Source organism: Giraffa tippelskirchi, chromosome X, assembly GCF_054371585.1.
Source record: "Giraffa tippelskirchi isolate mGirTip1 chromosome X, T2T-mGirTip1v1.2.pri, whole genome shotgun sequence".
Lineage (NCBI taxonomy): Eukaryota > Metazoa > Chordata > Mammalia > Artiodactyla > Giraffidae > Giraffa > Giraffa tippelskirchi.
This window is the reverse complement of record NC_137289.1, coordinates 64372051-64384661: the sequence shown is the minus strand read 5'-3', so window position 1 is coordinate 64384661 and position 12611 is coordinate 64372051. Positions and strand designations below refer to the sequence as shown.

The 12611-nt window shown below is 33.3% G+C and overlaps 1 protein-coding gene across 15 annotated transcripts in view; it reads left to right on the top strand.

The window, feature by feature from the left end:
* The window catches only part of DIAPH2 (diaphanous related formin 2), a 952992-nt gene that overhangs the window by 292936 nt on the left and 647445 nt on the right, over window positions 1-12611 (top strand). For all 15 annotated transcript variants that reach the window (XM_081565323.1, XM_081565331.1, XM_081565339.1 and 12 more), the window contains one exon: window positions 7234-7344. In XM_081565323.1, the coding sequence (XP_081421449.1) occupies window positions 7234-7344 (111 nt within the window). The remainder of the gene's footprint in view (window positions 1-7233; window positions 7345-12611) is intronic.

Below are 12611 nucleotides of genomic sequence, written 5' to 3'. Positions count from 1 at the left end.
CCATCACGTATGAGGAAGTAGCTTTGGATAAATGATGTATCATTTGTCAATAGTGGCCCATTTATGATAAAACAAGGTACTGGAGCTTTGAATAATGAGGAAATTTGTGCAAAATAAATGAGCATGTTAAATACTGTGTTGAAGAAATGTCTGATATTACTTAGGAAACTTGTTCAATATATTGATAGTTTTATACTACTATCATTTTAAAAGTAGAATTAGTACAATAAGGGGTTGTATAGAGATATTTATACAATGGAATCATGTTTCAAATACAAAAATAACTTGGCTTAAAAAAGAATGTCTTTTATTTTAAATCTGTTTCAAAGTTGAGTAATTGCCAAATCCATCATTTTTGGTAATGGGAGTTCACTAGTGACCTCCATAATATAGAAAGCAACAACACTTTGGAAGTCATCATAAGGGCTTCTCCAGCACCATTCAACACTATTGGTCACTCTTTCTAAGTTCTCTCCTCCCTCAACTTCTATGATACCACGCTCTCCTTGTTTTCTTTTACCTCTTTGTTACATTGAAGATCTCTTTTGTCTATCCTTGGCCCTAAAATATACTTATTTCTAGCATTTTATCCTTAGTCCTTTGATCCTTTACTCTGGTCCTTTGCTCATTCTGTACGTTATCCTTGACAGCCTAATCCATCCTTATGACTTCCTCCAGCACTTTTATGAGATGAATCTCTCTGAACTCTTCTATTACAAATACATCCTGATTCGCAGATCCCATGTATTTACCTGCTTCCTTATTGGATTTCAAGTTCAATATTGTCTTTAATTGTCCTTATCTTCTTTTCTCCATCCTGTCTATCCTGTTCCGATCTCTCCAACTTTGACCTGCTTTTCTCTTCTTTGCCCATCCTAGTTAACCTTAGCATTGTCCACCAAGTAGCATAAACCAGAAATAAATAGTCATCTTCAAATCTACTCTTCTCCATCCACATTACCTCAGTAACCAAATGTTACCAGTTCTACAGCCTTATCGCTGTATTTCTCTTCCTTTTTATAGTACCACCTCCCCCACCCCTAACCCACCACTTCTTTGTTTCAGGGCATTGTCACATCTCAATGTTTTCCATTTCCCTAGACTCTTCAATATCTTCTACCCTTCATTCCAGCCCCCTGTAAATCATTTTCCACAAGGTATACTTCTGAAATACAGTTCTTTTATGTTGTTGTTTAGTCACTAGGTCCTGTCTGACTCTTTGTGACTCCATGGACTGTAGCCTGCCAGGCTCCTCTATCCATGGTATTTCCCAGGCAAGGATACTGGAGTGGTTTACCATTTCCTTCTCTAGGGGATCTTTATGATCCAGGGATAGAACTCATGTCTGCTCCATTGGCAGGCAGATTCTTTACTGTTGAGCCACCAGGGAAGCCAGTTTTTGTTATATCACTGCTAAAAATCCTATATTATCTTCCAAGAAACCCTACAAGTAAAGTCTAATGCTAGTCTACACAAAATACTTCATCATCTAACTTTTGCTAAATCTCTAACCTCATATTCCATCACTCTGCTATGTATAGAGTTGGTCCAGTCATCTTGTACCCAATTTCCTGAACATTTTATGCGATTTCATCCCTCTACCTCCATACCTTCGTACATGGCTTTGTGTGTCTGGAATTCTCCATTTTTTGAATTAATTAACTTTCTCTGTATATTTGTGTCTGTCTTGGTTGACACTTACTTTGACTCAGGCTATCTTTCTTCCTAACTCGTGCTGGGCTGGGATAAAGAAAGACCTTGTTAATGTCACCAAAGACCTTGTTAATAAGGTCAGTATTTGACAGTGTCAATAACATTTTAAAAGCACAATTTGTCACAGCTAATGGCAGTATGGATAATCTGTTTTGAGAATGTCCTGGAGTTGGCAGTTATTGTACTGCATAGCTCTATGAATTGTGATCTCACAGACAGATATATGTTTGTATAGTTTTCAGAGTTGGTGAGTTAAAATAAAGGTTCTACATTTTCCAACGGAGAAGGCAATGGCAGCCCACTCCAGTACTCTTGCGTGGAAAATCCCATGGATGAAGGAGCCTGGTAGGCTGCAATCCATGGGGTCGCAAAGAGTCGGGCATGACTGAGTGACTTCACTTTCACTTTTCCCTTTCATGCATTGGAGAAGGAAATGGCAACCCACTTGAGTGTTCTTGCCTGGAGAATCTTAGGGACGGGGAAGCCTGGTGGGCTGCCGTCTATGGGGTCGCACAGAGTCAGACACGACTGAAGTGACTTAGCAGCAGCAGCAGTAGCAGCAGCATTTTCCAAGGAATTTTATGAGGATAATTTATTTTTAAATATTTCACCTCTCTATCACCTAAGTAAGAAACTGAATGCTGTTTCTTTTTATAGTAATGTCTCATGTCAATAAATTTAGAAATATTTAATGACTATTACCCATTATGTTTATTTTTTAACTTTTTATTTTGTATGGGTTACAGCGGCTTAACAATGTTGTGATAGTTTCAGGTGAACAGCGAAGGTAATATAATATACCCGTTATATTTTAAACATTTTATTGGGAGCAATTATGGGTTACGAAGAAAACCCTAAACAAATTTAGAGCCATATCTTTAGGAAGTTTAAAATCAATTTTGTGATATTTCACTTTCTATACCATACCCCACACCCGACAATGAAGATACTAGCATCCTCTGACTGAAGAACGTGGGTGATTATTGTAGAAAGAACGTATACTATTATGGTAAAGGAAGACATATAATGTTATGGAAAAACTGATAGTAACTCAATTTAGTATAATTATACATGGTACAAATTATTGGCTTTGTGACAAATTATGGTCACATGCACAAAGCTTTTATCTACATGTTAATGCATTTATTCAATGGGTTGTATAGATGTTGTGTAGGTATCTCCTTATAAGGAGATCATTTAATAACATTGCAAATACAGAAACTATTTTTACTGGTCAAAAATCAGAATCTTGGTTCTAGCCGAGCATGTTTATCAATAATGGAAAAAATTCAGACTTCTTATGACTTTTAAAATTTTAATTCTTATGGATGCTGCATTTAAAACAGATATGGCAGACCATTTTGAACCTTAGATGCATTATAAAGAAAATAAGCAGCAGATGAAATCTAGATAGTGAAATTTGTGATTTCATTTCAAAGGCACTTGTTTTCTTTTCAGTACAGGGGGAAATGCTATTCAGCAATGTCAGGTCTGTGCATTTTAGGGTGGTAGAAAGATTTCAAGACTAAAAGTCACGAGGCCTGTGTTCAAATCCAATCTTTGTGGCTTCTTATTAGCTATATGGGCTTCCCTGGTGACTCAGACGGTAAAGAGTCTCCCTGCAATACGGGAGACCTAGGTTCGATCCCTGGATCAGGAAGATCCCCTGAAGAAGCAAACGACAACCTACTCCAGTATTCTTGCCTGGAAAATACCATGGACAGAGAAACCTGGCAGGCTACAGTCCATGGGGTTGCAAAGAGTCTGAAATGACTGAGCAACTCACACACACACAGACACACAGACACACACACACACACACATTAGCTATAAAGTCTTGGGCAAATGAGCTAATCTTCCTAGGTTTTCAGTTTCCTTATCTATAAATGAGAATATTGGATTGGTGTATTTTATGTTCTTTCTAGCTTTTGAACCCTGTAATTTTTTAGTTTCTATCTCTGGAGTTAGATTTTTGTTTTTTGAAAGCAGAATAATTTTTCGTTGAAAGAGGACAATATCCTTCAATCATGCTCTTAAAAATTTGTATACTTGGAAGTTGAACATACCAATTTTGAAAGTTTCATTATTCACGAATGTGTTTTCCCCTGCTTTGGAGCTTAGGTTTTAGATATTGGGACAGAATCGTTTTTAATTTAAAGTGTCCAGTGTAGTGCTATGTGGTCAGACTGTGCAGTGTCCTATATCCGTGCTGTCCAGTACGGGAGCCACTAGCCACATGTGGCTGTTGAACATTTGGGTTGTGACTAATGAGACCAAGCAACTGGATTTTAAATTTATTTAATTGTAATTAAGCTACATTTAAATTGTAGTTAGTGGCTTCATATTGAATAGTATGCTTGTGTGTGTGTGTATGATGTATTTGCATGCACATCCATGCTGAATAAGGAGTGGAGGGAGTGGGATTGGCAACAAGTTAAGGAAAGTGAGAGGTCATTATTTTGGATGATTTAATACTGCCCATAGGTCACTGTTTATATTACGTAAAGTGAAATCTAACACATTCCAGGGACGATTTTCTATCTCCTCTCCTCTCTTTCTCCCTCCCTCTTTCCTTCCTTCTCTCTCTTCCTCTCTTTTCCTTTTCTTTTTTCCTTCCTTTTGTATTCCATTATGTATTATGATGATGACTTTTTTTTATTGAAGTCTAATTGACATATGATAACCACTTTATATACTAAACAACATACTGTTAAAATAAATATGTTTTTTAATTAACCTGTAGTTTCAAAGTTAAGGATTCCTAATATACTAAACATGATGCACTAGTTAAGTTTTATTATCTTACTCATCCTTAAAATCTTTTGTTGTGTTAGTCTAGGAATGGAGTTGATTAGGCATCTGGAATGTTCTGGAAATTAAACAGTATTTGGAGTAAAGTTACATGGTTTAGAATCATGAGTTTCCTCTTTTCTGTGTGACCTTGTATAAGTTATATGTTTTGAGTCTTATCTTCATCAACTGTGAAATAAGTATAATAGTAACACCTCATACGGTTGTTGTGAGGATGAGGTTAGATGGTGAATTATGTTATGTAAAACTCCTAAGTTGTCTGGTAACAAAAGCTAATAGAAAATAATAATGATGATAATAATTTGGCAGTTTGTATTTAGCTATAAATTCAGAATATACAAAATGGATATTTCATGTTTATAATTAAGTAATAATATATTCAGCCCTTTAAACTAATTACACTTTAAAAATTTAACTTGGTATTTGTAAATAGTGACAATTGGATTGATTGTGCTCCTGGGCAGTAATTGTGTAGTTATATAAAGAGGTGGAGATAATTAAAAAGATTTTTTTGTTCTCCATATCCATTCAGTATAGATGTTCCTATTAAAGAGCATTGCTTTAGTAGATTATGTTGGAAAATGAAATGATAGTATGAATATTCATCTTATGTCATTTGTAATTAATTAAATATCCATTAGAATTTGATAACAAATAGTACATTGATGAATCAGTGCTCTTACCTGTTAAAACTACTAACTTCAAAGTATTTGCTAATCATTTTATGCTATAGTCAATGGCTGTAACTTTACTTTCCACATTTAGTTATGTATTCAATATTTATACATTACATGTTAACTATTTAATAGCATTGAAACATTTATTTTACTAAATGTGAAATTATTTAGATGTTGTTACATTCATTAATTTTTTTGACTTTTACTATTTTTATTATTTCCTGATCCAGATATTTTTATTGTATAAAGGTACAATTCCAGGACTCATTAACTTGTTTGTTATGGAAATGTTCTCTTTACTTGTCGGATATTAATACAAGCCATTAAGCTAGAATTTCTTCTGGCAAAAACAATCCTAGCAGATGGCAACTTTTCTCTCTATTAATTTTGGATTGGACATGTACTTTGGCTTGTTCGGTCAGGTCATAGTCGTAACATAACAAGAATCAGTCATGCAAATACAATGATAATATAGCTATGGACATGTATGCTGTGCAAACTTATATTCCAGCATATTTAAATTATTTGAATACTTAAACATTTTCTTACTATGAATAGGAAGGTTAGGTAACCCATTAAGGCGTAAGCATCATAATAACTTACCTGATATGACTTTAAAGGTAATGCCAAGTCAATGGCAGATATTTAGTCAGATGTCACAGTGATTTGATATTTGAGCATTCATCTAAATTGGACTACATACTTCAATTATCTTTTAGGTAGCTAATAATGTTAAAGACAACCTTGATCATCCCCTTTAATGCCTACAACTTTTGATTTTTGAAACTGGATGTGAGCTGGATAGGCTAATCCACCCCAAAGCAGCTTAACTGCATAACATAAAGATATAAAAATAAAACCAACATACCTTTTGATATTTTGTCAGTACTTGAAAAAATCACTATCATGATGACAGGTCTGGATAAGGTCAAGTCAGACTAACATTTGAAATGTTTTTCTTTTGCTGATGGGTTTTTCTCATACTAACTATTGATTTATTTGTGTCCCTTTCTATATATAGTTAGCATCTTTACTAAATCTGATATTTTCCAGAGGTCCCCTTCCATTCAGCTCTTTGAACACTCTAACTTCTCATTGTGTACTTTAAAAATAATCAATTTCAATGTACAGCTCTTCAGTTAAACTATCAGCCAATTGTCTTAGACTTGAGCATTTTTAAAAAATGAGGAATAATCTTTGGAATACCTGACAATTAGCATTTGGTTGATACTCTACTAGCTTGCCATTACCAGAAAATAACTCCCCCCCTTTTTTAATAAGGAGGCTCAATATCAGGGGAAAACCAAAACCCATTTTCTAGCATCAATATAAGTAAAGAATCACATTTACTTGAAAACAAGCTCTTATATTTACTTTACCATGCAATGCACATGAGTATTTCTGTCACTGTGCCTTCTAGTTGATATTAATTCACTTGCATTCATTTTTTTAGGTAGTAAATTAATTCATCTTAATCATATATTTTAATAGTCTATATTTTGTGCAGATCCATTTAATAGAATGGAGCATGTATAAATCAGTGTAATAATATCTCTAAGTTATCACTACTCTTTAATATCAGTATACTTTCATAGCTTTATTTGATTTATTTTAGGAAAGTATTTATAACCATATAGGATTGAGACCAAGTGCGTGCTGAGGATAGCTGGAAATGGAAGATATATTTTATGATCTTTTTAAAGGGCTCTATATCCACACTGTTGGAAATCTGAGTTTTTCAGAGAAAATATCATATTCCTTCATATAGTTTAGCAAAATACAGCAATACTTTACCGTGCATTTTACCTTTGTTAGAATTGCTCTGGACATCAGAAACTTTATTGTTAATTTCTTTGTTTCTACTATAAAGTCGTGGTCATTATACTTATATAAATATTTGCCTTTCTTAATGTATTTTATAATGTATGTTTCTTTGCCTGTAGTATATGGAAAAAAAGTTATCTGAAAGCATTAAGTATTTCTGTAATTAAATAAACTTTTTTTTTTAACAAAGTTTACTTTATAATTGCAGGTGGCCTGCATGCAGTTTATAAATGCGCTTGTCACATCTCCTTATGAGCTTGATTTTCGAATACATTTAAGGAATGAATTCCTTCGTTCAGGACTAAAAACAATGTTACCAGTAAGTGGAATGTGCACTTTTTTAATGCTTAGGAACTTTAATGTTTTTCTGTCTTTAGACAAAAGTACTTGCAGCCAAATAAGTAAATGTGCCTTACTGTTTTCTTTTATAAGGGATTAGATGCTTTGCAAACTTTTTGATATTGCAGTATTACTAGTCTCTACATACAGCTGAGGATTCAGAATTCAGCTAATGATATGTCCAGAAGTGATGACTTTTTTGGTTTCCTTAAAGTCAAAAGGAAACTTCTTTTCTTTGAGTTTTGAATACTGAGAACATAAAAGACTGCTATTTTTTTTGCCATTTCAATTTTCAATAAAAATTTTTTGCTCTCCTCTTTGATAACTTAGATTGATTTCCTTTATATTCAACATAAGTATGCATAGAATTTTGATTAATATATTCTAGATACATAATAAAAACTGTATTCTTGTTACCAATTCTGTAGCAACTTTTCTAAAAGAAAAGCAGTTTTATTTCTTAAATTGAGTGTGGTTATTCGCTCTAATTATGATGCTGTTAAAAACATTTTTGAAATAACTATAAGCTTGTTCTAGGATAAATCAACACACTTATTCTATAAATAGATATGCAGCTGCCATGACTTTATTATGTTAACTGATGAAGGAGTTTGTTCAAGGCCATGGCATTGTTAAAGAAGATAAGCAAAATCTCACTAGTCTCTTTATTTAATCTACTCGAGCCATATGAGATAAATAAGAAGTAAAAGGAGCAGAATGGAATAAAAGGACCCTGTAAAGAAAAAACAAAACAGATATTAATGAGCATGTATATAAGGTATTCCTAGGGTTTTCGAAATAACCAAAATCAGGGAAATTTCCTGGTGAGAAACTAGTGTGTAGCATGCATCTGTAACTTGTATTCTGATGATCTTAACTGAAAGTAGTTAAAACTCATCATCATAAAATATATAATTAGGTCCATTGAGACCCATTTTAATAAGATATATGATTGAGTCTATGCAGTTTTAGAAATTTCTATGTCAGTTCCACTTTGAGTGGTTCTTTCATCCATGACTTTATAAACCAAGGAATTGGTTGCAGTGAGTCATAAATGACCTGAGATGTTCAGCATGAGGTTAACTTGGGACTTCCCTGGTGTCTCAGACAGTAAAGAATCCACTTGCCAAACAGGAGACCTTGATCCCCTGGGTTGGGAAGATCCTCTGGAGATGGGAATGTCTACCCACTTCGGTATTATTGCCCGGAGAATCCCCATGGACAGAGGAGCCTGGCAGACTACAATCCATGAGATGCCAAAGAGTCAGACACGACTGAGTGACTAACACTTTCTTCTCACACGCAATTAACTTAGGGACATTCATTAATTAATAGTGTATGCTACATATTTATTCTTCTTTTCTCACAAATCTCTCCTCATGAAAAGACTGTGGCCTTATGTAGCTAATATTACAGTATGTAATTATGTAGGTAATATTACAGTCTGGATTCTAGTGTGCTTTTGAGCTGCCTACTCACTACTTTCCATCTTTGTCCTCCAGGGATTGTTCCTCTGTTTCTGGGAGAATAATCATGTCTTTGGACACTTGTTGGCCTCAGGGGCTCCTGAGCATTCTCTAGTCACTTACTAATATGTGGTGTTTTTCTGCCTTTGTTGTTGTTACTCTTCCAGCTTTCATTTCCCTATGTCTATAATTGAACATTCATTTTCTACCTTATACTACTGAATGACTGGTCAAGAAAATGGTGACTCTCAATTTATTTAAGTCCTCATCTTTTCAGAAAGTGTACATAATAGCTCTTGTTCTTATGTTTTATACTTTTGTCAGGATGTGCTCATCTCTGCTATTCACTGGTCTCATGGTACTTTTCATTTGGTTACATTGACAGCTAAGGTTTTGCATCAGTGTTTCTTAGCTGTACTTTCCTATTGGCCCTATAGCTGCTGTGTGCATATATATATATACACATATATATATATATACATATATATGTATATATATATATATATACATATATATATATATACATATATATATATATATATATATATATATATATATATATATATATATATATAGCCTCTTGTGGTAGGTACCCTGTACTTCTAAACATGCTTCCAGTTAGATTTTTCTTTAACTACCATATCTCTTCAGTATGCCCTAATTCTTAGGTCTCAGTGATTCCTCAGCAAGAGGAAAGTGAGAAGTGTCCCATTTCTGCCTACTCAAGTTTTGGAATAGAACCTACAAGGATTCTCAATGTTTTTTTCTTTCTATAACAATAAAGTGAAATATGGCTAAGTAGTTTCCTGATTCTCAAGAAACTGAGCTGTGCTGTGCTTAGTTGCCTAGTCGTGTCCAACTCTTTGTGACCCCATGGACTGTAGCCTGCGAGGCTCCTCTGTCCATGGGAATATTCCAGGCAAGAATACTGGAGTGGGTTGCCATGCCCTCATCCAGGGTATCTTCCCAATCCAGTGATCGAACTCAGATCTCCTGCATTGCAGGCAGATTCTTTACCATCTGAGTTACCAGGGAAACCCAAGAATACGGAAATGGGTAGCCTATCCCTTCTCCAGGGGATCTTCCCGACCCAGGAATCAAACCGGGGTCTCCTGCATTGCAGGCAGATTGTCCCCCTAAAGAGCCTATAGCAATCTTATTAGAGGTGGGGCAGAGATGTTTGTTTTGAAAAAATAATCCTTCCCATGTATTTCTGATACACAATATGAGAAACAGAATCTAGGCAGATAGACCCTACTGTTGGTGGTGTTCTTGTAGTTTCATTATCAAAATTTGGAGAACTCAGAATGGGCATGCTTTAATTTACACTAGATGTCCCTAGCATGTCAACTATTATCTATCTAATGTACTAAATATTTACATTTCAACCAGTATAATGCATAATAACTTTAAACAGCTTTTACACATGCGTGGAAACCTAATAATATATTCAACGATGAGTCTTTCATATCCTTATTTTTATCCTGTTTACTCTTATTTTATACACTGTGTAACAGGAATTTTCTAGAATATATCATATTCAAAGCAGAAAATTAGATGTGACTACGGCTAATATAAATTGTTGGCATATGGATCAAAAGTTATACCTATCTGGAATCATTAAGTGCTAGGGAAAAAACAGTTCTTAGCATTTCAATAATCCCTGAGACCATCATTGTAGTAGAATAATATGTTTTTTCATATAATTATTGAAATCATCAAGACAATGACAATTATTTTAATTACATTCTGTTAGAAATTTATTTTCAAAATTTGCACTGTCTCAATAGATACATTGTGATGTTTAAAGAAATTATATTTCACTTACTGGAAAATTCATTTTTCATAAATTTGCTTTAGTAATTTGGGACAAATGAGTTGTTAAACACTACATAGTGATTTTTAAAATAGTATTTGCTCTGTGGTTAACTTACATTGATTTCTTGTGAAGTTTTCTACATCTGCCATTTATTTAGTTAAATAAATTAAGAAAATACTAGATAAATCAGGTATGTGAAGGAACAAGACAGTACGAAATTGTGTCTGTAGGCAGCTAGCATTCTTAACCTCTTTTAGAAGACCGACAAACCCTTTCTTATCCTTTTGAAGACTCACTTTTGATGGCTTGACTGGTAATCAGTCATATACTGGTAATGGACTTTGATTTCCTTTGAAGTACACCATATTATAAAGATGTGACTATCTATTTTAGAGAAACTGCTTCTAATGTTCTGTATCTGTACAGCAAATCTGTTCAAAAAATATCTGAAACATATTTACAGTATTTCACATAATTAACAGTGTAATTCAGTAATTTTATGTCATTCTTCATTCAAAATATAAAACTTCAGTGATGCATTTCCCATATTCCAATAAGGTATCTGTCACATTTGTGCTGTATAAAAATTGTATTAATTCATTAAATATTTATTTAATCAAGAATTTTTGAATATACCTTTCAAGGTTTGACATTTGAATGAAAGAAAGTTTTTATATATATATGTGTGTATGTAGATATGCATATGTGTTTTAATGGTACATTGTTAACAAACTATTTATGAGATATTTCATTTATGCATATCTATATTTTATATTGTGTTATATATATTCACATACTATATATACTATATAAATAATATATTGTCCTAATTAAAAATGGAAATAAACATTTAACCAGTTGTTTTTACTGAAAGTATTTAGGTCATACAGGTTAATTCCATGTTTTTGTAAATTTCTGAGGCTTAGTAAATGACAGTATTTAACTTGTTTTTTCTAGTCAAACATATTTGAATGTGTTAAAATTTGATAGTGAGCATCTAAGAAAGAATATATTATGACATAAGAATAAGGAAAAATTCTGTATTATAAAATGTATTAAAGGTTTTTTCTTCATTGGATGTGTCTGATTTCTGCTCTTTTCTGAATCGAGTTCAGAAATCACTTGATAATATAACTCATCAATGTTAGGTAACTTCACATTCCAATAAATTTCTTCATTCCCCTTCAAAGTGAAAAGTTAGACCTAAAACAAATTATTACTAAAGAGGTAACTAAACTTAAATGCATGTATTTGTTATGTATTTCATATTAAAACATATTAATACTTTCATATGCTCTGTAGGTAAATTTTCAGTAAATTCTTATGTATGTGAATGTTAGGAAAAAACACCTAGAAATTGTTTAAGTTTGTGTTTGGTTTCAGTAATAGCCATTACATCTCTATTTGTAATTGTCCTTAGTGAGTGAAAACAAACAAACAAAAAATGCATCTGAGTTTGTTTTATCGACCGAATTTGAAGTACACCGTGCTTGCATTTCCTTTTAGAGTTCAAGCTCAGCTCTGAACATCCTAGTCTCTCTGTAACACCCTTGAGTATCCACAGTTGTGATTATCAATTTGGGTTTTGAAAGCGGCAAGTTAAAGGACACATATTAAAAGATATTCCAGGTGATATATATTAAGCCCAACAATCTCTATTGTGGAATGCTTCCAAAGATTTTGTTTATACTATGATTTTGAAAATTATCAGGAGTTTGTAATACATGTGCTTATAATGTATTACAAAAACAAATCTTTGATGCCCAAGTTGGTATTTTGTGATTCAGCTAAGCAAAAATAAAAGGTGGGGGAGGAGGCTAGTTGTGCATCTTGATTAAAAAATTGTGATGCCTTTTTGCTTTAAAATCACAAAATATCTTTTAAAATAAATTTGTTTATACAACTTTTCACGCCATACTTGGAACTGTTGTGCTTGAATATATCCTTGCATTTGTTCTTCAT